Source organism: Podarcis bocagei (assembly GCF_964188305.1).
Source record: "Podarcis bocagei genome assembly, chromosome: 8".
Lineage (NCBI taxonomy): Eukaryota > Metazoa > Chordata > Lepidosauria > Squamata > Lacertidae > Podarcis > Podarcis bocagei.
Genome location: NC_138133.1, coordinates 43,850,531 through 43,874,833, shown reverse-complemented (window position 1 = coordinate 43,874,833; position 24,303 = coordinate 43,850,531). Strand labels below are relative to the sequence as shown.

Below are 24,303 nucleotides of genomic sequence, written 5' to 3'. Positions count from 1 at the left end.
CAGTCCCCACTGATTCCACTGGGATTACTTTGGATTACAGTGTTCATGTGGCTAAACCAGTTGCATTCTTGAACCAGCTGAATACCATAGTCAGTGTCTCTTGGAAGAGCCAGAAAAAAGTATAAAGTAGTGAACTTGCCTTTGGAATTTGCACTATTGTGGTCACAGATCCGACACTGCGCATTGCGTAGGGGCCGACCTGGAACATGCTCCACAAGTTTACAAAACATCTCAGGGCCCTTTTCACCACAAGTAGCATTGGTGCTGATATGAGCATTGCTAGCAAGGTTTAAAATGGCAGGAAATAAACCTAAAGAGTAAAAGGAAGGTCATTTAATAATTATAATGGTTTTTTCTTATTACTTTACACTTTTATTTTACTGGTGCCTTTAGAAGCCATTTGATGATACCAGAGAGGGCTCCCCACATTTTTCAGATTTCTGTTACCACTGGGTTGATTTCTTAAATGTGCTTAGCCTTAAAGCAACATGTCCTACATTAACTCAATTAGGAAGCAATCCTAAATATGAGAAGCCAGTGTAATCTGTGCCATCTTAAACTAAATTGGTGTTAAGTACAGTATGCCAGTTCCAAACTTTGTTCAGGAGTGGGGTTACTGCCAGATGAGACAGCGGAAGTAGGGCAGATGGAAAACTTGAAATAAGAGTTTGATTTACACCACCCTTTTTGCCTGTGTATGTTCCACTGGATTTGCAGGTCACACGTCTGAGATGAACTGTTAGGATCAAGCATAAATCTCCCTATCCGGTCCCATCCCTCTGCTCCCCTGGAACACCCATTTTTCAGGGCTTAAACTAGTGTAAATTCCAGAAGTCTTGGCTAGATGGATTAGCTCAATGAGCCAGGATTAGTGAGTTACGCTCCCATCATGACTCTGGCTGACCTGGGGTTGAGGACTCAAGGAGACAAAGTCTGGCTATGCTGAGAACCTGTGGGCTGAGCTAGAGTCCTGCCACATCCTCACTCACTCATCCCAGATGATCTAGGATTAGGGTAAGGACTGTGCCTTTAGCATCAGTTAAGTACACCATAGAAAAAGGAATGTCTATCTGCCAAGAGAGGCCAAAGGAGTGGTGACTATGTGCCATGCAACACACACACAAGGCTCACACAAGCCATGTACCACATACACATATGTGAATACATGCAGGCCAGGCGAGCACAGCACGTCCCATTCACTGTACATGCTACATTGCATCTACATATGCACTACTTTCTTTGCCCTCTATGTTTGTACACACATAAGTATGGTTCAGACATGTAAACAAATGGTACAACAAGGCTGGAACCTGCCACCACAGTGCTTTGCCCCAGCTTTAAAGGCAAGTGTGCCCCTGGGATATCTGAAGAAGGCTTGCTTGCTTTTCCTCTGAGTTTTGAACAAGATACTGTTGCCATAATCTTACTGGGACCTCAGCCTAAGCAAAATGTGTTTCCCAATTAAATAGTTTAGATTGGTGGCCCAATGTAAACAATTGGCAACTGCGAGGTGTATACTTGAACAAGAGAAATTGCAAACGAATTAATTGGCTTTTAAACCCTATCCATGGCCATTTCCTGTGCCTTCATCTTTGCTGAAAGAGGCCTAACAAGATTTTTAAAAATACCAATCAAGACTCAGAGAAAACAAGAGAGCAAGATAGACGACCAAGTGCTAAACTAAACAAGGAAGCTGTGTGGGTTTTTGTTTTGTTTTTTAAACCTTTCCCTATCCTTTTACACAATGATGTGAAGTTGTCTTTGATTTGTATTCCTTTGATTACTCAGCTGTGTCATTTTGTCCAAAAAAGAAAGAAGTTCCCACAGGAAAAAAATATGCTACCTGATACTAGGAAACATGCAGCTGTTTAAGACCATTTGACCTTGAATATAAGTCATACCTGGCACAGTAACAGCCAATCCTAAATACAGTATGTGAGAAAAAAATCTCACTTATTTGATTTAAGTACAGTCAGCTTGCACTTCACTTGTTTAGGGTCAAGGAGGCTTAAATAAATGCCAAACTAAAATACAATGAATGAATTGAAATTTTGGTAATATGAATTCTTTTTTAAAAAAGCGGTAGGCGACTTTGATAGAGATGTGAGAATTTTTAAGAAGATATGAAAAATCCATTCTGGAGAACTCTTAATGTTATATCAAAACACTTATTTTCAACACAATTCTCCATGCCCAAATATTCTGAATTTAAAATTAGTGGAAGAATAATGAAATCCGTGCAAGTTATTGAAGAAAGATGGAAGCTAAATATGCTATTCTGGTCTGCCATAATCAGTCAGTTCTATATAAGCATGTTAAGGCTCAGCCCTGCCTGGACCACAAACCTGAGGTCTCCTCAGGAGAGGAGCAAAGACAGCAGGATTCTCCAGCAGCTTACCAAACACTATTTTTTTTTGAGGAGCCAGATTTGGGCACTCTAGTTCCAGGACTGTAAGTCCTCATGGCAGCTGCCAGGACCCTAGCTAGTCTCAGTCACCACTACTACACTACTCCCCCAGGACTACAAGAATGGAGAAGAAGGTGAACGAGGCACAAACTTCAGTACCCAGCAAAGTGCTCATCTAACAGTACTTGAGGCTATGCTGGAGTTGGAGGAAGCATGTGGAACCTTACTGCAAACCAGAAAAGGATTCAGCCTCCAGCTCCTATGAACAGTAGGTCCACAATTTACATGGGGGTTATGTTCTGTGGGTCCACATGTCAAGGCAAAATCACATAAAGTTAGGAAGACCCCCGGAATCACCCCCCTGTACAAATTCATTTTGTTAAGTTTTTTGCTCAGTTCTCCAATCTGTTCAAGTTATCTTAAATCCCGATTCTATCTTCTGCAGCATTAGCTACCCCTCCCAGTTTGGTGTTACCAGCAAATTTGATGAGCATCCCCTCAATTCTTTCATCCAAATAAAGGTGTTGAACAACGGGCCTAGGACAAAACCCTGTAGCACCCCACTTGTCACTTTTCCCCCCAGGATGATGAGGAACCATTACTGAGTTACAAATCCAGCTAACAGTTACTTCATCCAGACCACATTTTACCAGATTCTCTGCAAGAATATAATGGGGGACTTGGTCAAAAGCCTTAGTGAAATGTGCCCACAGCAATTCCCTGATCCACCAAGCTTTTAACTCATCTTAAAAAGAAAGAAAGAAATAAGATTTGTCTGGCACAACTTGTTTTTGAGAAACCCATACTGGGTCTTAGTAATCAAAACATCCTTTTTCTAAGTGCTCACAGACTGACTGTGTAATTATCTGTTCTAGGATCTTTTCTGGTATCAATGTCAAATTGAGTTGCTCCATAATCACCATATTGGACATCTTTCAACCTTCTCTAAGGAAATATCATCTTAAATACAACCTTGAATAAACCACGACTATCTAAATTCAGACATTTTGCACTAAATTCGGACGTTATGTTTTGGATTAAGATCCAGATTTTGAATGTTACAAGCAGCATATATAAAACAGCTTTTGTTGTTGCTTTTGCTCCCAGAACATAGCACTAAGAAAATTGGCAAAATAAAAAGTCTTGTTTGAAATGGGCAATTATTAAAAAAAAAACAAAAAAACCAGCAACCAGTTGCAGATAAATATTAGGGTGAAGGAGAACAATAAAAAATTGGGTGTGTTTTATATGTCACCAACTCAGCCACATTACATAGGGGCAAAAGGCAATGGCTTATTATGCATCTGAGATGGAAATACTCCTGTGTTCAAGTATTGATTTTCAGACACTGTAGATACCTGCTTAGAACAGTTTCTCTGTGACAGCTTACAACCTAAAGTAAAGGAGACAGATGGGCAGTTTGCCAAAAAACAGCAAACTTGCTAGACCATAAAATTAGTTATTGCTTTTTCAACAATACCCTTTTCCCACATGCTCCAAGAGTCTAAACTTTTTTTTTGTTATCTTTAGTGGCTCCTGTCTTTTCTTAAATCACTTTTAGCACAGACTACCGGTATATTTTCCCATATAGAAATATTTCCATAGAGTTTCCTACTTGTTTTTGAATCAGTGACACTTATTTCGTCATTAAAATTGAATGTTGAAAATTATGAGACTCGGAGCAGAATATTTGGTAGCAGAACCAGAGCTGTAGCTAGGTGATCTTGCACCCCTGGCAGAACCATTCAGATTGCGCCCCCTAGACAAGGACAAATTAGCTCTTCTTTATAGACATATTTATGGACATATCTTAGCTGATTTTGCGCACCCCCCTCGCTTGCGCCCCTGGAAGGGGCCACGGTTACCACCCCCTAAGCTACAACCATGAGTAGAACTACTACAAAGATCTTCCTTGGGACTTTGCCCCACCCTACATGACTGTGATGTTTGATAACCAAGCATTCAATGGATGGGGCTATATGCCTTGTTTTGGGATGGCTGAATCAGTCAATGGAAAGTGCGCCCAGATTTCCTGCAGGGAAAACCAGCCTGTTACTGTTCTTTCTTTCTTTCTTTCTTTCTTTCTTTCTCTTTCTCTTTCTCTTTCTCTTTCTGACAACATCCTTCTTTCTTCCATATATCTGATGGGAACGTCAATATCTGTTGGTTTCTATCTGGAAAGGAGCAACTATTGTCCAAATCTCTCAGTCACCAATGAGTGAGTCCAGCCATTTTCCTTTTCCTCTCTTTGGTCAAAGTGTTTAGCATGAAAGACTTATCTGGCATGCAGTGGGGAAATCCTTGGCTTGTCCAAATGCATACAGTCAAACTCCAGATTCCAAATTAATAAGGTTTATTAAGATTAGGAATAAGGATGAGGGACAAAGAAAGTAGGTATCATAAAGAGAAAAGTAACTGTTTACTCTCGACTCAGAGGAAATAACAAAAGATGAGTTGCAGCCTGTCATACCTCATAATTTTGCATGAACAGATTTGTCACAACCCAGTACAGTGACCTGGAGAACTTTTAACACATGCATTATCCACCTCACCAGCATTCCCACAGGAGAAGCCAATGTGTGTACAAACTCCTTTTCATTCAAGGATCCAACATGGTTTTATGATTGCTCTTACTATTCTGTTGTAAATCCTCCTTGAAGCTCATTTTTGACTGAATGGTAAGGTATACAGTAGTTATAAAATCTCCTGCTACTGAAATTAACATGGACTTCCACATGCCTACAAAATCCATGGGCATACTGAAGCATACACAAACCTCTGGTGAGTAGCATTTAGTAAAATAACTGAACACCTGTAATTTTCATTAAAATTAATAAAATAATTTCCCAAAGACGACACCTCAATATTCACTTTTTAATAGCATTATTATGCACTATAGTTATCAGCCAGCATCCTTAACTACTGTCTCACTAGAGCCTCATAACAATTACAAGAGTTGGTATCCAAAGCTTCCTGTCCCACAGCATCTGAATTACATTTTAAAATGCTGACTCAGAAAAAGGTGATTTCTAGCTGGTTCTGGTTCTTTTGTAACTGCAGTCCTACAATATCTTTCTCATCTAATCAACTGGGCTTCAGGGTGGTTTGTTGTCTGACATACCAAGTTTTTGTCATTCTTGCTCCTGTGAAGGCAGATCCTTTTATCCCTATTATCTGCACTGTGGATTCTTCCATCTGCCACCTCACATCTTGAAATGTCTTGCTGTACATCAAGTAAGCTGTTGATACGTTTTCCTTTAGTTTTCCCTGCTTATTTTAGGTTATCTGAGATTAGTTCTTGAATTACAACACTGCCGGCTTGACTACAGTATTAGTTACTACTCAGTGATACTCACTGGTGAAAGAACGGGAGTGCAGAGGGAGCGGACCACCCCCAGCACCACTATTCCGGCAGGATGTCATCGCAGCAGCCCCCCCCCGGACATGCACCACCCACACACACCTGCACGCCGGGCATCACGCCCCCATAGGGTGCATCATGCCCCCAGAACGCACACCACGCCCTCGCAGGCGGCGTGTCAGCCCCCGGGAGCGTGCGTCACGCTCCCCAAGGGGCGCCAACCACGCCCCGCCTGGTCTCCGCCCCCGGTATCGGAGCATGCAGCTTCGCCACTGGTGATACTGTCTTTCTTGGATATGAGCTATCCCCCTCATTAGGTTAAAAAATGTATTTCTGCAAACTAGCATACTTCCCTCTTGTGTGTGGATGGTACTGCTTTGGCTCCATAAGGATCAGAATCAGAGAATGAGTTTACTATTAGCATACAATCTGCACAGTTAACTAGTTTGGTATGCATCTAAGCAACTTACGTAAACTCATACTGCAGAACCAATTCTACTAAGTTACTAATTCAGCAAGTTCACTTAGAATATCTACATTTCATAATGGAGGGAAATAACCCATTCATGTCTGAAAAACCCAATCAACGACAAATAAATCATTTTCTCTCTCCTCAGTTTCAAGGAAACATTGTCTATCCCACCATTGTGGGGCTATCTACCTAGCAATGAACTCATCTGATTGTCTCCCTGGATTATCACTTATTTTGCCACAGCAAACAGATACAAACACAATCCCACTATGTGTAGCTTAATTGCACCCTCAGAATAGATTCTGTCCTACTTGTATTTTATTACTGTAATAAAAAATTGTCACTTCCGACTCTGTTTCTCCTAGGATTCTTCCTGGGATGGTGTCAGAAAGAGGCTTATGGCTGAATTTCCAAATCTCAAGGTGTTAAGTTGCGGGCAAACATAGCAGATGACACAGTGATTTCTCCAGAGAAGCTCTTTATTGTGAGCAGGACAGAACTGAACAGCAAACAGCTCAGCCGGCCTGCTTTTATAGGCAGCCGGCTATCAACATTGTAGCAACAACAACCCAGGGTTTCCCGCTAAAATAACTGACGTGGACCTGAGTGAAAACTATCTACACTATCCCCCTGCTGGCCCAGGGTGAGAACTTTAGTACATAACACAAGGATTACAAATTATGTGTGTAAATTGGTGAATACCTGATTATTCCATAGTTTGCTGCAAACTAGAGGTTCATGCAGTACTTGGTTTACAGTACTGTGGCTTATATGACACAGAACCATCGCAATATCCTTCACCAAAAGCAGAACTGAAAACACATCTGTATTAAATTCACATCCTCCATACATCAAGTTGGTTGTATGAACAGACCCACTGATATGTTATGACTGTGCAGGATTGCCAACAGAGGCCATAATCTTGATACCTTGATACTGCACCCACTGAAAACATGGGTGACTAAGAAGCTACCAGAGGAAGTGTTTCCATCAGTTGTAAGCAAGCAGAGGATTCCAAAAACGGAGTGTTACAAGAAGGGGGGGGGGGGCACAGCAGGAATAGACATGGGTCCACTGAATCCTACAATTATATATTTCCCAGAGAGAGGACCAATCCAGCTCTCTGCTTCATCAGCCCATACGGTGCAACAAAAGAAGGGAGAAAATGCCCCACCACTGGCTTCCATCCTGGCCAGCATGAGTTTTGGGTGTAGCCATGGCTCCATCTCTCCAATCCTTCCTGGACAATAATTAGGATTTCTCTGCCTGGTTGTAATTCTATTCACACTTTCCTAGATTCCATTGAACTAAATGGGATTTACTTCCAAGTATACATATTTAAGATTGCACAGTCAATTCAGATTATTCACACATTAAAAACTTTTTAAACTGAACAATTATTCATTCTTAATATTTTAAAAGAAGTTCAGCAGAAGGCAGTAACACCAATAACATAATTCCATTTAAGTAAAAATGATGACTGAAGCTCTGAATGGTGAGGTGCGTGTTTATAGTAGTCCCACATAAAATGTGGCTGATTATGGATATAATTTATGTGAAGTGCTTTGAATCCTTAGTGTGCTATAAAGTGCTCTGTTTTATTGGATTAAACTGCTATGGTACAGTTTTTACATGTGGTTCCAATAAAATGTGATGAATCCTCCTTCTCAACATGATACTAAGAAATAACAGTGGAATTCTCAGCATGATAAGAAATAAATAGATACAGTATGAATAACAGATGATTTTGGATATATTAGGATCAAAGGGAGGCAACGAAATTAATCTTGCTCTGTGTGCAACATGGACATAGAGGAGGCACCATCCAATTTGCAAAGTATTATGCAATCCTTTTGGTCAACATTCTGAAACAGCTCATTCCCAAGAGGAAGCAATAAAACAATCTGCCGCTGCTCAAGCATTTCTGAGTTTAAGGTGATATCACTAAAGCTCCCAGTCTAGACCCTTTCAAGTTACTGGCCAAAGAAACCCCACAGAGAACTTTCCTGTCAGTTTAGCAATCACCACAGACTGCGGACCATAAAGTAAAGAAAACCCCCAGCATATGTATGGAGATAAGGCAGTGATGAACACAGCCTTATCTCCCAAGATAAATCTCGTGAAATATTTCAGAGTTTACTGGGGTGGGGGGGACAGTGCTGAGGTGGGGATAGGGTCGTTATTTCAAAAGGTGTTTTCTCAATCAAACCTGTTTTTGAAACTTACAAAACAGCAAGTGAACATGGGTTGTATCCAATGCTCGTCATAAGCAGAGCAGACCTACTGAAATTAATGAACACGAATATCTTTGTTTTATTCATTTCAATGGGTCTAGTAGTTAGAATGCAACTACAGTGGTACCTCGGGTTAAGTACTTAATTCGTTCCGGAGGTCCGTTCTTAACCTGAAACTGTTCTTAACCTGAAGCACCACTTTAGCTAATGGGGCCTCCTGCTGCCGCTGCGCCGCCGGAACATGATTTCTGTTCTCATCCTGAAGCAAAGTTCTTAACCCGAGGTACTATTTCTGGGTTAGTGGAGACTGTAACCTGAAGCGTATGTAACCTGAAGTGTATGTAACCCAAGGTACCACTGTACCTATCTTCAAAGGGACAATAGCAATATTTCTTCAAGTGATATAGTAAGGTAGTAAGGTAGTAAGGTAGTAATATTTCTTCAAGAATCATTATCAACCAAGCTGTTAACTCTTTAGTTTCAGAAAGCTGAAAAAATTGTCTTCTCTTTATGTAGTACAATATTGCCAAGCCACACGATATGTGATAAATAATGAACAAAGCTCATATGTAATAATATTGCATTTTTTCACATTTATAATTCCTTTTTAATATGAAAAAGTACTAGTCAGTGAAAAGCTAGGTCCAGATAGTTGCTTTTATTTTCATAGTCTTCCAGGTCACCCTACACGAAACATAAAACATAAAATTATAATTTAATGTACAACTCCTCTGGACCTTGGTTTTTAAAGAACAGGGAACCCAGATGGAAAGGATGGAAAAACTGAAGGCTCTGAATTATCCTTTGATGTACAAAGTGAAGATTTTCAATGTCAATACAACGATATCATTTTGGCTATAAGGTAACTCAAGATTAACACATATAGTGGAAGAGTTCTCACAATCTGATTTGCACATTTACAAAAATAGAGTGAGTACTTCTGTATATCAAAGGATGATGAAGTGATCTCATATTGTAGCACTTTTTCTAGTTTATATACTACACTTCTTTGTTCTCTCTGGAAGATATCAGGATGGAGTGCAGCAAGGACAGCAGCTGTGGAGCCCTTGTAAAACAAAAGCAACGGTGTTGAGGCTTTTGCTTCTTTTTTAGGATAAGCCCCCCCCCCTTTAAAACCTGGAAATGGAAACCCAGTAAATAATATCCTGGTGGACATGGACAAATGCACAGTATTTGTTGATGGCAAGGAGATTTTACGTTAATCTTTAGCCTGCTTAGGAAAGCATTCACACTACTTTTCTGTATCACACATACCTTTGAACTGTACAAACAAAGCAAATACCTATTTTGCTTTACCTTGGGCTGAAAATAACTCTGGTTCACTTTCCAAGCCATGCTGGGTTCTAGCCCCATGTTGGGCCAAAGATTCCTGCATTGCAGGGGGTTTGGCTAGATGACCCTTGTGGTCCCTACCATCTCTGTAATTCTATGATGACACCATGGTAAACAGTAATAGAAAGCTAGAACAGGATCCTGAACTAGTTTACAGAATTAAGACAAGTGGTCCACACCAGGCTCAAGTCAGGCAACATTTAACATCGTATCAAGGAGCCAACAGAAACAAACAAAAACTTTGTTTCACGTAAACAAAGCAAGTTTGCATTCTTACATGTCTCTCAGTGGCTCACAGACAGAAATATGGCTAACTTAGCCCAATAACTTGTCATATCATGTCCAAAGGCTGTGAGATTATAACTAGTTTAACTACCAAAAATATCAAAGACACCAGTAGGATTTGGAACACATTGTTATGCACGTGGCAAGGGGTCACACTGTTTAAATGTAAAACTCCAACTCAAATGTCTATGAAAGGCACTGAACAGCCCAGATGGTGTCCATAAATTTAATTTTATGCCTCTCTCTTTTTTGTTTAAGAAGATTTGCAGTTTTTCCAACCATGCTGTAAGTTGCATAGCAATTGGTTGAGCCATTAAAGTTACGGTATTTCACCTTCAACCTTTTTTTCCTACATTACTCCTAGCAAGTGCTTTAACAACCACACTTCCTCTTCCCACCCACCACCCACCCCCTTCTATTCCATATGTATACCCATGACACCTCTTGGTCAGTATTAATTTATAATGAAATATGTTCCTTCCAGTACTATCCCTTTGTTCTGAGATCCCTTTGTCTCTTATCCATACAGCTTACTTGTGTGAAAATATATATGCTTAAAATGTATATATGAGAATATTTAAGTTTACCTTGGGCCATGTAATAGACCCGCAAACTAATAATACCAGTTCTTAGAAATTGCTTTTCTAAACTGCTCAGTGTGCTTGACATACATCAATGCAGTAAGACTGATAATCACCTTTCAGCAAGGTTACTGAAAAGGTTAGGGAAAGTGCTATAAATACCCAGGGTCAGTTTAAGGCATGATGGGAAACCATGGTTTCCTTATTCATACACCATCTGGAAAAAGCTTCAGGCTTTTCTGTATTTCTCCTCCTTTCTCCTCCACATTCACACACATGTGGAGACTGAAGATTTTAGCTTAACTCGTGCTACTCTGGTCAGTTTAAACCAGCTATCTTCAACCTTTTCATACGCAGGACTCACTATTAACCACACTGTGCATTGTGGGACCCACTTCTTAATCTTTTACTATATATTTGCATAGCGGTAGTGCTCTTGTTGCAATCTGGATTGGGCCACGATCCACTAATGGGTCCTGAAGGAGTAGACTTTGGTATTTCAAATTTCAACAGCGCCTTGCGCAAGGCCAAAAATTGGATCCCTCCCTCGCCTCCCACCTTCTGTTCTGCTCAACTCACTACATCATAGTTATGTTGCCCTGTGATGCCCCCAAGCTCAGTGCCCTGTGTGGCAGAACCGGTCATGCTGCCCTAAACCCGCCTCTGTATCCTGATCTGACAAGCCACCTCTGGGTCCTTATTTCCGACAAGCAAGGATCAAACCACGGTTTACACAGCTGGTTTGTTCCCTAAGGAAAGCAGAAGAACACAAGCCCAGGGCTCACCAAGGCTCACACATGTAGTAGGAAACCATAGCTTCTCATTATAAGCAAACTGCAGGGCTCTCTGCAAGCACTGGCGATAAGCTTATTCTTGGTGCTTAAAGAAAGTCCTTCATACCTGACAATCAGCAATGCAGAGGGAGAAATGCTCAATTTATAGGAACATTTTCCCCTCTGCATAGCTGATTGGTGCCTTCTTGAAGCACCAAGAAGGAGCCCCTTGAAATCACCAATCAGTATATCTGCAGTTACAGCAACCTCCTTTGAACTTTGACAGGTTTCAATTATCTGGTGTCATTATGACATCAGGTGATCGATATGTGTGTGTGGCCCTACCCACCAGTCAAAGTTGACCAGTGGGGGATCTAGCATTCTGCCCCTGCATTAATACCCAAGTCAGTCCTAAGTATTTTTATTAATCTGATTTACACCCAAGTCTATCCCATGTTTTTAGAGCAACTCCCAGCAGTTTTTCTTAATGATAATAGCTATTGTGAGGCAGGGAGCCAATAATTTAAGGAACTCAAGACGTTTAGGGGGTAAAATAAGAGTAAAACAAAACATTAGTAGTCTAGTAGCCATTATATGTTGAAATCAAATGCTCCCAAATAACCATTTTTTAAGCATGTACCCATAATATGGAACCATGGTGAGGTCTAAGAGGATTTGACACAGCCACCTTTCTGAGTCTGGCCAGTACCTAGAGGAGAAGCGCTGCCTGGGAACCCTATGCTCCCCACCTCTATTTCCATGATGGACAAATGGACACTGGCAGAGGAAGGGAGTGCGGTGGGGGCAGCCCACCCCAGGTGTAATCCCTGAGGGCGGTTGACATCGCCATGCCACCCTACTGAGATGCTGGCTGCAGGTGGCTAGCCCCACTCCCACAGGTGCACAGCATGTGCACCACTCCAGGTGCCCGAGCAGCTAGCGCCACCTCTGCAAAAGGATACAAATTCACTAAATAATGAATGGTGTGTGGTTATATCCCTATATTACAGATAGGGGTGAAAGATTTTGGATTTTGGTTCATGGTTGAGCTAAGATTTCTACCAAATCCCCCTCAGGTTACATGTTAAACATTAAGATTACACCCATACCCATAGCAAAAGGAGTTTTCTGGGTCAAAGGCCTGGGCAGATACGCAACCCAGTGCTGCAGCAAGCACAATGACCACAGACGGTCAAAACTGTTCTGCTATATTGCAAACATTTGTGAGCACATTAAAAACATACTTGCTGGCTAGAATCAAAGGAAACTATGCTTCAGAATATGGTCATCATAGCTAATGTTGTGGAGTTACTGCATAATCAGCGTTTTTAGCAAGGCAATGGCATTCTTACATCTTAAAGCTCCTTTGTTTGCTGTCAGGAAATATGCACCCACATAATGAAAAGCAGGAAATGCTGAAGAGACTATTTCACCCAACATTATTTTCAATGGTAATCAAGCACATATATTTTGGCTGTCACCAGCAACAGGTTTCATTAGATAATGGAAATGACTTGAGTAGCTGTCTTAGTAATGCAAGAATCTAGGTTTTGTTAATTTTATGTTATTTTGAGTTTCAGCTGTGTTTATCTTCAGCAAAAGCAATGTAGGCATTTGAATTTTCCCCACATTCTTGGGATTGCTTCTGGATTAGCATCTTCAGATAAAAAAAGGAATGCTGCATTCTGTAAACCAGTTGCAATGATTTGATAGCCACAAAATTCCAGTAATGGGCAGACATGCTTATCTGTTATCTGAATGAATGAAAAGTGTGGTCTTCTGCCCAAATCATAAAAAATGGGGAAGGTTTTTTTTCCAGAAGAAAACTGAGAAGTTGCAGTGTGTATTTAAAGGGAATAATCAAGACTCTTGATTATAACAATAGAGGCTCTGGCGTGCACTCAAAAACACTATGCACATTCTTGCTCTCATGTGCACACATGATACATACATATATATTCCCATTAATTTCAGTGGAGGTGCAACTCTGCATTCACATTACTTGTACATGCAGCGTAGGTGAAGCGATTAGGAAAATGCTATGTGTATACTTCAATGCACATATGTGGTCCAAGATAAGGTTGAATATGCATCTTATCTGGGGAAAGTGGTAACGTGATCCTTGATACTCAGGATTTGAGTCTATCTTTGCCCAACTCCATTACAGTGGTACCTCGGGTTAAGAACTTAATTCGTTCTGGAGGTCTGTTCTTAACCTGAGGCACCACTTTAACTAATGGGGCCCCCTTTGCCACAATTTCTGTTCTCATTCTGAGGTAAAGTTCTTAACCCGAGCTACTATTTCTGAGTTAGCGGAGTCTGTAACCTGAAGCATCTGTAACCCGAGGTACCACTGTATAATGCCCCCAAGGAGACAGTATATAATTGCGGCGCTCAACAATTAAGACCACTCATGCAATAAGGTTGTGCTTTCTGCCTAACCCTGAATATGGATGTCACTCAATATTGCCAGTTTCAGAAGAATCTATGAGAAAATATTTTGCGCTGATTATGAAATGCTTTATAAAAAACTGCCTTCCTGTTCACCTATCTGATACCAGTTCAGGAGTGGCACAGGAAAAACAAAACTAAAGAAAGGCACTTTATACAGACCGTCACTTTATACAACTCATCACAAGGATAGGGAGCTTTCATTGGGCACTACACAAAGGAGGATGAAGAACAGTCTTCTCTTTTGGCTCAAAGTCCCATATAAGATTTAAAGATGATTACAGAGGAACCAGATATCAGGCTGTAAGAGCTTAAAATTCTTCTTGCTTGTTTACAGGTCCATAAAGTCTTTGCTTTCTAGTTTGTTTAGTAGGGTCAGTAAGTTGTCTGTTTTCTCATGTCTTGCCTCACTAAGAAGATAGCCCAGAGATGCAAATCCCAGATGACACAAACCACATGATGCATCATACCTTCTTTATAGGATGTTGCTTAACTCATTTCCTGTACAGCACAAAAACCCATCACTGTCTTTAATGTTATCAACAGAAGTCAAATAAAGATTTCAGCAGATTCTTACGTGCCAACTGCTTTTTTGAATGGGTCAAATTTATCTCAGATTAGAATTTTGACCAAGAAATGTTCACTTACTACTATTAATGATTAAAATTCTTAGTTCCCATATGTGGTCATCTCTAAAAACAAACACAGCAAATAAGTACACAGAATGCCAATGGGCCTTAACAGCTAGAATGTTTCCGGTATTGTCATGTTCAAATATGTCTAACAACTTGTTTGATTTATTATGCCTATACCCTTTTAAACCAACCCTTAATGTAATTTGAAGAAACAACCAGTGCTTCTTTCTTTCACTACACATTCAACACTAATTTTCATGTGATGTAACACCTACACTACACAAAACTTGTGATTCTCCAGATGTTGTTCAACTCCATCTGCCCCAGTCAACATGTTCAATGGGCAGACATAGGAGTTGCAGTCCAGCAAGTTCCCCATCTCTGCTATAGAGAAACAACTGCATTTCCACTTTCAGACATGGTGCCATTTCTGGTTTGATACAAATACAGTGGTACCTCGGGTTAAGAACTTAATTCGTTCTGTAGGTCCGTTCTTAACCTGAAACTGTTCTTAACCTGAGGTACCACTTTGGCTAATGGGGCCTCCCGCTGCAACCACGCTGCCACCATGCGATTTCTATTCTCATTCTGAAGCAAAGTTCTTAACCCGAGGTACTATTTCTGGGTTAGTGGAGTGTAACCTGAAGCGTATGTAACCTGAAGCACCTGTAACCAGAGGTACCACTGTATATCAACCATGCCTTTAAAGTGGGGATGCTCCCATACTCACTATTAACAGCTTAACGCACATAGTCAAGGTAGATCTGTATCCTTTGTATCTGACTAGCAAAAAATTACAAAATAATGCAGGATCCATTTAGGCAAATAAAGCCCCCCAATTTTCTACTGGTACACAAAACATGTGCATTTTACATACACACCACTACTTATGCACTAGTCCAGAGCACCTAGCTGCTTAACAATGCTTGTGATGGTGATTTTAACACTGCCTTGACCACGTGCTACATATTCGTCTTCATCTGTCCTTTCTGCTGTGCCTTATTCTTTATTTCATCACACTTGCAGCTCTACCAGACTAATTGAAGTGAGTCCCCAGGGCAATTCTTTTGCATGGGCTAATCTGTCATTGGTAAAATTGAGAGGAGCTGGCTCATAGGTAACTTCAGCTGGCCCTCTTGCATCTTTTAACAACTCACACAAATGATTTATCCATATGAGCAGGGAAACTATGGAATATCAGTTGCTGGAGTGGAACTCTGAAAATGTACGTTTCCATTCATGGAAGCTGATCCTTAGTTCTCAATGAGGTTACTAGTCCAGCATTATCTCACACATTGGAACACATGCCTCATGCAGAGATAATGTATGTGCCAGCCCCAAAGCTTTAGAGAAGACGCAGCACTAGGGTCTTAATAATGCGTGTCAATAAATTAATTAACGCTACATTCTTATACCAATTTACCTCATAGGGATTAAGTTTTAACTAGGCATATATAGGATTGTGCTGTCAGTTAAAGTATTCATGCAATAACTAGCAAAGCAATTATGACATCAGTATGACCCAATGTGACCTTTCTCTATATCACGAGTAGCCAACGTGGTTGCCTCAATGCGGACTACAGCTCCCTTTGTGCCTGGTGATTGGTCCTGCTGACAGAGACTGCTGGGAGTTGGAGTCCAACAGCGTCTGGATGGTGACACATTGGCTAACCCTGCATGACTAGTAGTGTGCCAATGGATGAAAAAGCACATTTTGCCACCATCATGATGGGAGACATAGATAAAGCAACATATGCTTCCAGCCTGGCTACAGATTGCCTCTTATGCCTTCCTAACTTTGTTGTAGAAATTCTGCCAGAAATTTGACTCAGTATGCATGAATGCAATCTCTGCGACTTGCAATCTGCTGAGAATTACTTCTTTCATATGTGATACACACTGCAAAAATGTTGTGTTTCTTTCTCTTTTTTTAAGGATTTTCAGCCATCATAGACACAGAATGCACATATTAATGAATTTTCCCAAGCTCTTTCTCTCTCACCCTCCAGCCCCAATAATAAGGCATGCCATCATCATCTACTCTGAATGGCTGACTACACACTTGCTTCAGCGCCACACAAAAGCAGTTTGATGAAATGTGTCCTTTCCCTGGGACCCCATAGTTCACGTGCATCATTAGTCTGGGATGCAGTAGCCCTTTTGCAGCCTGTGGGTGAGTGCCAGATCCTATCTATCTAATCCTCAAAGTGGCTGGAAGCAAAAAATCCAGAAACAAGGCGTTTGGGGGCAGGGAAAAGCCCAGCATCCTCCGGGAGATACAATGGCAAGTGAACCCCCTCCTAGCAGTCCTGAATGCCTGACTCTGTCCATCCAGAAAGAAAAGAACAGTTTGAGGAGGGAGGGGTAAGTCTGTCAAGTTTGGCTGCTTGTCCTTGTTAGCAGACAATGAGGGAGCATTTGTGAAAAGCATCCCCTGAAATAATCACATGTTAATCTGGAAGCAGGCCAACAGCATCAAACTATTTTAAAACTTTTTTTTTAATGCCAAGAAAGTTTTTCATACAATAAACCGTAACAAAGAAAATCTCTTGAGTTCCACCTAAATGTGTAGGGGGAATCCCAAACCAGTTGATTTCCCCCCTCACTTCAAAGCCTTCTCCCTACCCCTAAAAAAGTTTCATCTGCCACAAAGCAAATCGGCGGCCCCTTCATCCTCAACAGCTAAGGCGAGCACTGGAATCCACTTCACCGCCAGCAGAGGAGATGAAAGAAAAGGCAGGGGAGGAAAAGAGAAAAGGGGAAGAAGGGGGGATGCAAATTGCAAACAGAAAGTCCTGGAAGAAGAAGAGAGAGGAGGCGAGAAAGCCAAACGGGGAGCCATTGGGAAAAGCCAGGGGAAGATGGATCCCTGCCACAGCTGGGGCAGAGGACTTTGACACACACCAACACACATCTACAAAAAGTGCAAAATAAACCAGAGATGCGCCCAGCCAAGTCTCCCAAAGTGGCACCATCTGCTTTCTTCAAGCGAGTCAAGAAGCTACATTCTAAACACGTGGTAGCCAGACAATAATGGCTCTTATTTATTTTTAATCTGGTGGCATCGCCAGGGGTTTCTCTCCCTAACGAGAGCATCCCAATCCAGGCTTCACCCACTGCAGTCCACGGGCATTTTGGCGCCTCCAAGAACCAGCTCCCTCGGGCAGCCACCAGAAACAGGCTGGTCGCACCTCGCCCGTTTGCAAACCACCCCGAGGACGTGGAAGCGAGCGACCCGGGGTGGCGAGGAATGCAGGAAGGCGTCGCATCCTCCAAGTGGGAAACCCCAGCGACGGGGCGGGGGAGGGAAGCCAGAGTCCATTTTTGCACGTGTTGCAACGGCACCCTTCGCACGTGCTCGGCCGGCTACCCCCACCCCACCCGGCACTGCCATTCTGAGGCGCCGCGCTAAACCTTCGGCGAGGGGGGAGTCCCTCAAGTCCCGACCAGCGCGGCTTCCTCACCTCGGAGCTGGCCGTCGGCCACGGCGAAGAGCAGCGAAGCCAGGAGCGCCAGTTGCCAGGAGGAGGAGCAGCGGCGGCAGCCCATCTTCCTCCCGCGGGGATTGTTCGGCGACGGCGGCAGCAGCTCCACAGGTGGAAGCGCGGGAAGCCTCAGCCTGAGAGGAAAGTTTCCCCGGAGCCTTTTTGTTGCTGCTGCTGCTTCGCCCACCGCGCCAACCCCCCTCCTCCTCCTCCCCTCCCTCAGCCCACCCCTTTATTGCCGCCCGCCTCTGCCGCCCCCTGCGGCAAGTGAGCCTTCCGTCCCTCGAAAGCGGAGAGAGGGTCGGGCAGATACCATTCCCCAAAGGGCGGGGTTCTCCCATAGGGCTCGGGGCTTTGGGGACGCGGCTGGCTCCTCCTCTGGGAACCCGCGAGTCAAGGAAGCTGCCCTCCAAAGGCTCCTGCCCAAGATTCCCAGTGCGGTGTTTGGACTACCCGAGCCCCTTCCCAGCCACAGCGTCGTCCCTTCCCTCTCTCCATCTCTTCCCCCCACCCCCCACCCCGCTCGTGGTTCGTTCCAGCAGTAGCTGGGGTAGGCGCAGGGGAGACACATTCTTGAGTCGCTCAGAGCTATTTTAAGCCGACGTGCCGCGATCCCCCCCCCCCAAAAAAGAGAAATCTCCAGAGGAAACAAGAACAATGACTGTAGAGCCGCTTGCGTTTAGTTACGTTGCAAGCTTTGCATTCAACTCAAGGAATCCGTTGTGAGACAGGGTGTTTTGAAGACGAAGAATATGCTCTATCCTATCCATGTGAAATGCCCACCCCGGGACATCCTGTGTTACAAAGGAGAAGTGGCTTTTGGTGTTGGAATGAGTCTTAAATCAGGATAAAGCCAGTGAATACATGGAGCGGGAGACAGAGAAGCATCAATATAAAATGTTCATTTAATTCCACTGTGTATGCGAAGCCATAACAGCAAAGTTGCTCTCTCTCACCTTGGAGCTTGAGTTGAGCTGCAATTCAGAACCAGAACTTGTTTTCACGTTTGGAAGGATATCCACGACTTTTGAAAAGTGCACTTTTAGGAGTGCTCCCCAACGTTTGCAGTTGCACATCTGACATTAGGGGGCAGAGCTTTGTAGTTCAGCTGGTGGAGTTCTGATGTAGGCTGATGGGCACCAGCGCCTCTTTATAAATTAAGAAGCAGGGGCCAAATTTAGGGGCAGGCAGGGCCCAAGCCTGAGGTGCCTGGCTTGGGATCAGGGAGCCTGCCACTCAAATCTCACATATCTAGTACCAACATTTTATCTTCACATTTAAAGCTGACAACACCTTTTTAAAAACCTCATTGCCTATGCAATACCTAGTATCATGAGTGATGGTGATCCAGATACATGTATGCAAATATGTTGCCTTCTATAACAAAGTTAAGCCATGCATCATAGTTGTGAAATGGGCTACAACTGTGATAATAAAGAAAATATTCTAAATATATTAAACCAACAGAGTGAATGTGATAGATGCTCCTTGCCTAGGGTGCTGTTTGATGTAGGGGCAAGTCACGGCCACTCTACCCATCGTCGCATGTCCTGATGATGGGCACCCTTAAATTGCCTCTTAAGATTTAGAATGCCTTTCTATGAAAAATTTGAGTTGGGTAGACAGGAAGTAGGTAGTTACTGTTGGGAAAAAGCACCAATGCAAAAGCCAGCTCCAGATTGCTGGAATGCAAAACAGGATGTTGTGGTTTGCTGCTGTACTGTTGGGGAAAAGGTGGAGCCTATTCTCTGTACTGAGCACCGGATGTTAGCTCAGAGTGTCATGTGACCTGTGCTGGAAGTACAGGGGAGGAGTTGAGTCTCTTCTGATGGAGTCTGAAGGGAACAGTTGCATTTCTATGTACTGCTGAGTGACAGGAATAAAACATGTAAAGAGGACTCCTGTCTGTCTCATTTCTCCTCCCTGGGAGAATGCAGGGAGGGAGAGAGAAGCAGAGAAGCAGAGGGTGTGTTCTATCTCACGTCTAATGAGAAGAATCGCCGGGTTTGTTTACCTAGCCTGCCGGGAGGTCGCAGACGGAAGGTAGACACAGTATCTCGCTCAATTGCCTCGGGGGAGGCCAGGTACCTCTGACTGTGAGCGAAGATACTAACATATGGTAGCAGAGGATGGTTTCGATACATCGGACATCTGCATGAGAGGCTGGTGGAATGTCCTCCTCTGCTCCAAGGGAGAAGGCAAGCGTCTGAAAGAAGCCAGAGGCTGAACAGACCCAGAGGAAAGTGTTTTCCAAGCAACAGAGATCAAGGTATGCTGCATTTCGGGCTAAAAGAGTGAACGCAGGTTGATTAATTCCCTGGTTCACGGGAGCTCTGCGTTTGAAAAACAAAAGCTCCGGAAGGAAAGGCCTGCAGCTCAGAGGCTGAAGCCTGCATTCCACAAATTCCTGTGGTTTAAGATAAGAAGTCCTGAATGCACTCTTGCTAAGTAACGATAGTGGAAAGTTACTGGCATAGAAGGCTGGATTGTGAGCCTGGGAAAGCGAAACAAAGCCATAGAATGTTTTGGCTACACGTTTAAGAGCTCTTGGAGGGACTTTCCATAGCAGCCAGAATTCAGCTGCCAGGTGCAAAAGAGCGTAAACAACTTGCAGTTTGCCTGCCTGAGTGAGAAGGAAAAAACAACTGTTGGATTTTACAGTTTGTTTGAGAGTGTGGGCTGGAAAGCTGAAGAGGCTTGGATTCTAGATGGATCCCAAGAAAGGGGGAGCCCTGCCCTGTTCATCTCCCCTGACCAGAGACAGTTATTCATCAGGGTCTGGATGGATAACTACCCCAGAAGGGGTGAGCCAAGATGATGCTGGCCAAGTTCCTAAGAGCTCGTCGAAAGCTGAGGAGAGCTTTGACCCCAGAGGGGAGAATGCAGGAACTGTGGCTGTTGGAACTGTTGGTGTTCCTGAACAAGGTGCAATGGGTGTTGCGGACGGGGGGAGGGAAGAACAGAGTTCAAATCTTCCCACTGGTGGTGCTACTGGAGAGCATGGTGTAGCATTGAGCGCTGTCCGATGCTACAATTGTGGACAGACTGGGCATCTACAGCGGAGCTGTAGAAAGCCACGCCAGTCAAAAGGAGCAAAGAGCAGCTCTACGAAGCCTGAGGCGTCAGGCAAAAGCCGTACCAAGTGCCAGGTGAAACCTGCAAAGGCTATGATGGCGAAAGGAACCACACCAGATGTTGGGAACGCCTTCATAATCGACACGGGATGTACAAAACATTTATGCCCGCACAGACAACTGTTTTCGACGTTGAAGAAGCAAAGCTTCACTGTGAAACAGGCCAACGGTCAGGAGCTGGAAGCAACCGGAATTGGGACTGTGTATATTGAAAGTCTGAACTTGACTATAAGTGATGTTTACCTGGTTCCAGAACTGAAATTTAATCTGCTGAGTGTGTCGCAGATTGCAAAGAAAGGACTGAAACTGTCCTATGATGCTAAAAGCTGCAAGATCTACAAAGATGGAGAACTGTTTCTTACTGCCAAAGAGAAAGATGGACTGTATTTGTTGACTTTTGATCAAAGTGATTACATGAAATGTAATTCTTCTGATTCTAACGTAATCTCTCTTGCAGGTGTGACCAAGAGCGCCCGGAAGGTGCCGAAGGTCGACAGAGCGTTTCAGCGGGTGTATGCTGATGTGATTGGTCCTCTAGAACCATCTAGGGGCAGTGCGAAATATTACCTTTTGTGTGTGGATTGTTTCACTAATTATTCTTGGGTGTATTTGATGGAGAAACCGCAGGAAACTTTAGAAAAGTTTCAGGAGTTTTGTGACAAGGTTAAAAATATGCATGATGCTAACATTGATCGTCTTTTCACAGATGAGAAGCAAATTTTTCTGTTACAGAAGTTTCAGAAGTTCCTGGATGGAAAAGGGATAGACCACAAAGTTGCTGTTTCGACCGAAGCGTGGAACAGGGGGGTCTGTGTTAGGGTGAACAAAGAATTGCAAAAGGGGATGCATGCGCAATTGCTGAGTTCACATTTGCCACATGAATATTGGGCGGAATCGCTAGCGTCCTATCTTCATGTGTGGTTGAGAAAAGTCTCAACAGAGTTGGGATGTTCTCCTTTTGAGAAGCTGTTCAATAGAAAACCTTCTGTTGCCTATTTTAAGGTTTTCGGGTCTCATGTGAGAACAGAAGCTCCAGATGGAGTAAAGAATGCCAGAGGCATTTTTGTGGGATATGAAAAGGGTCTCTACAGAGTAATTTTGTCTGAATCTGGTCAGGTGATTCTCACAAAGTTTCTAGAGAGTGCTCCGGAGCAAGAGCGGGTAGTAGAACAAACATTTCCCACAGGTGACGATTCAGATGATGATGATGATTTTTCTGATGTCACAGATTACAGTGGTTCTGATAATGACAGTGATAGCTCAGAGAGTTCAGTTGTAACAGTCATTGAGAGAAAATCTCACACAATGGATAGACCTTCACAGGTGAAGGAGGAACCACTGAATGCTACTGGTTCTCAACAAAGTCCAGAGGATGAACCAGTGAGCACAGAGGATCAGAACCTCATACGCAGGTCTGAGAGAGTCACAAAGGGTGTACCACCAAAGAGGTACTCAAAAGAGTTTGCTAACTTAGCTGTTGCATGTGTTGCTATTGTTAACAACTCAAAGCAGGTTCAAGTAGTGTCTGAGTCAGAGACAAAGACACAACAGAGAGCAGCTAGCCAAGGTAGAAACACTCATTCCTTGGAAGCCAGACAACCAGAGAGGTACACTGGTGAAACCAGTGGTGGGGAGTTCCAAGGGTGGAACTGAAACAACAGGGGACTGTTATGTGTATAACAACTGTTTGTTCTCTTCTCTGGATCATGTTTTGCCAATTGATGCTTTTGGGGGAGGATGTTGGGAAAAAGCACCAATGCAAAAGCCAGCTCCAGATTGCTGGAATGCAAAACAGGATGTTGTGGTTTGCTGCTGTACTGTTGGGGAAAAGGTGGAGCCTATTCTCTGTACTGAGCACCGGATGTTAGCTCAGAGTGTCATGTGACCTGTGCTGGAAGTACAGGGGAGGAGTTGAGTCTCTTCTGATGGAGTCTGAAGGGAACAGTTGCATTTCTATGTACTGCTGAGTGACAGGAATAAAACATGTAAAGAGGACTCCTGTCTGTCTCATTTCTCCTCCCTGGGAGAATGCAGGGAGGGAGAGAGAAGCAGAGAAGCAGAGGGTGTGTTCTATCTCACGTCTAATGAGAAGAATCGCCGGGTTTGTTTACCTAGCCTGCCGGGAGGTCACAGACGGAAGGTAGACACAGTATCTCGCTCAATTGCCTCGGGGGAGGCCAGGTACCTCTGACTGTGAGCGAAGATACTAACAGTTACCTGAATACTCATTGAACTTAAAACTAATGTTCCATGTAGATCTTTAGCATGAGATACAGTGGTACCTTGGGTTACATACGCTTCAGGTTACATATGCTTTAGGTTACAGACTCCGCTAACCCAGAAATAGTACCTCAGGTTAAGAACTTTGCTTCAGGATGAGAACAGAAATCATGTGGCGGCAGCGGGAGGCCCCATTAGCTAAAGTGGTGCTTCAGGTTAAGAACAGTTTCAAGTTAAGAACGGACCTCTAGAACGAATTAAGTACTTAACCCGAGGTACCACTGTAACTATAAAAAGTTGAATCTGAACAGAAACTCAGTGGTTGAAAAAAATCCAATCTAAAACAATAGATGAACCAAGACGAAGCTGCAGAATATGCATTTATAACATTGTTCACTTGTACATGGAAACTGACAGCAAACCACATAAATGTTTCTCCATTTTGTATCGTATTATTAGACAGAGATAGGGAGCAGTGACGAGGTATTGCAAACTGTCCTCTTCCCTCTAAGATAGCTTATTTCTCTCAGATGCAATACTAGATGATGATTCGTTATCACTACAGAAGTACCATTCAAATACCAGAACATTTAATGGTTTCTGGACATTTAATGGAATCTTATTTTGCATAAGGTGCCAAAATACCTTGCACTGACCCGACTTGTGGTTAAGATGGAAGCTGGTTTTCTGACTGTGTCCCCATTATATTGGGGGGTGCTTCAGAATCCTGTCCAAAATGTATTAGGTTCTGTTAAAGCATCTGTGACAATAAAATTATAGATTTCTACGTACTTTCTGGTTGTGAGTTGAAAGGCATTGTGAATCTAATCTGAAATAATTCTAGAGTTTGCTTTAAGATAATTCCATCACTAAATTTGCCTTAGTGTTTGATGACCTGGTATCTTGCTATCT

General features: G+C 43.0%; 1 protein-coding gene across 1 annotated transcript in view; it reads right to left on the bottom strand.

The window, feature by feature from the left end:
- Positions 1 to 18,220, bottom strand: part of LAMA1 (laminin subunit alpha 1) — a 92,248-nt gene extending 74,028 nt beyond the window's left edge. The window contains exons 1-2 of the mRNA XM_081205509.1: positions 18,017 to 18,220; positions 140 to 310 (exon numbers count right to left, since the gene is read on the bottom strand). Of these exons, the coding sequence (XP_081061635.1) occupies positions 140 to 310; positions 18,017 to 18,101 (256 nt within the window). The 5' untranslated portion in view covers positions 18,102 to 18,220. The remainder of the gene's footprint in view (positions 1 to 139; positions 311 to 18,016) is intronic.
- Between the last annotated feature and the right edge of the window lie 6,083 nt (positions 18,221 to 24,303).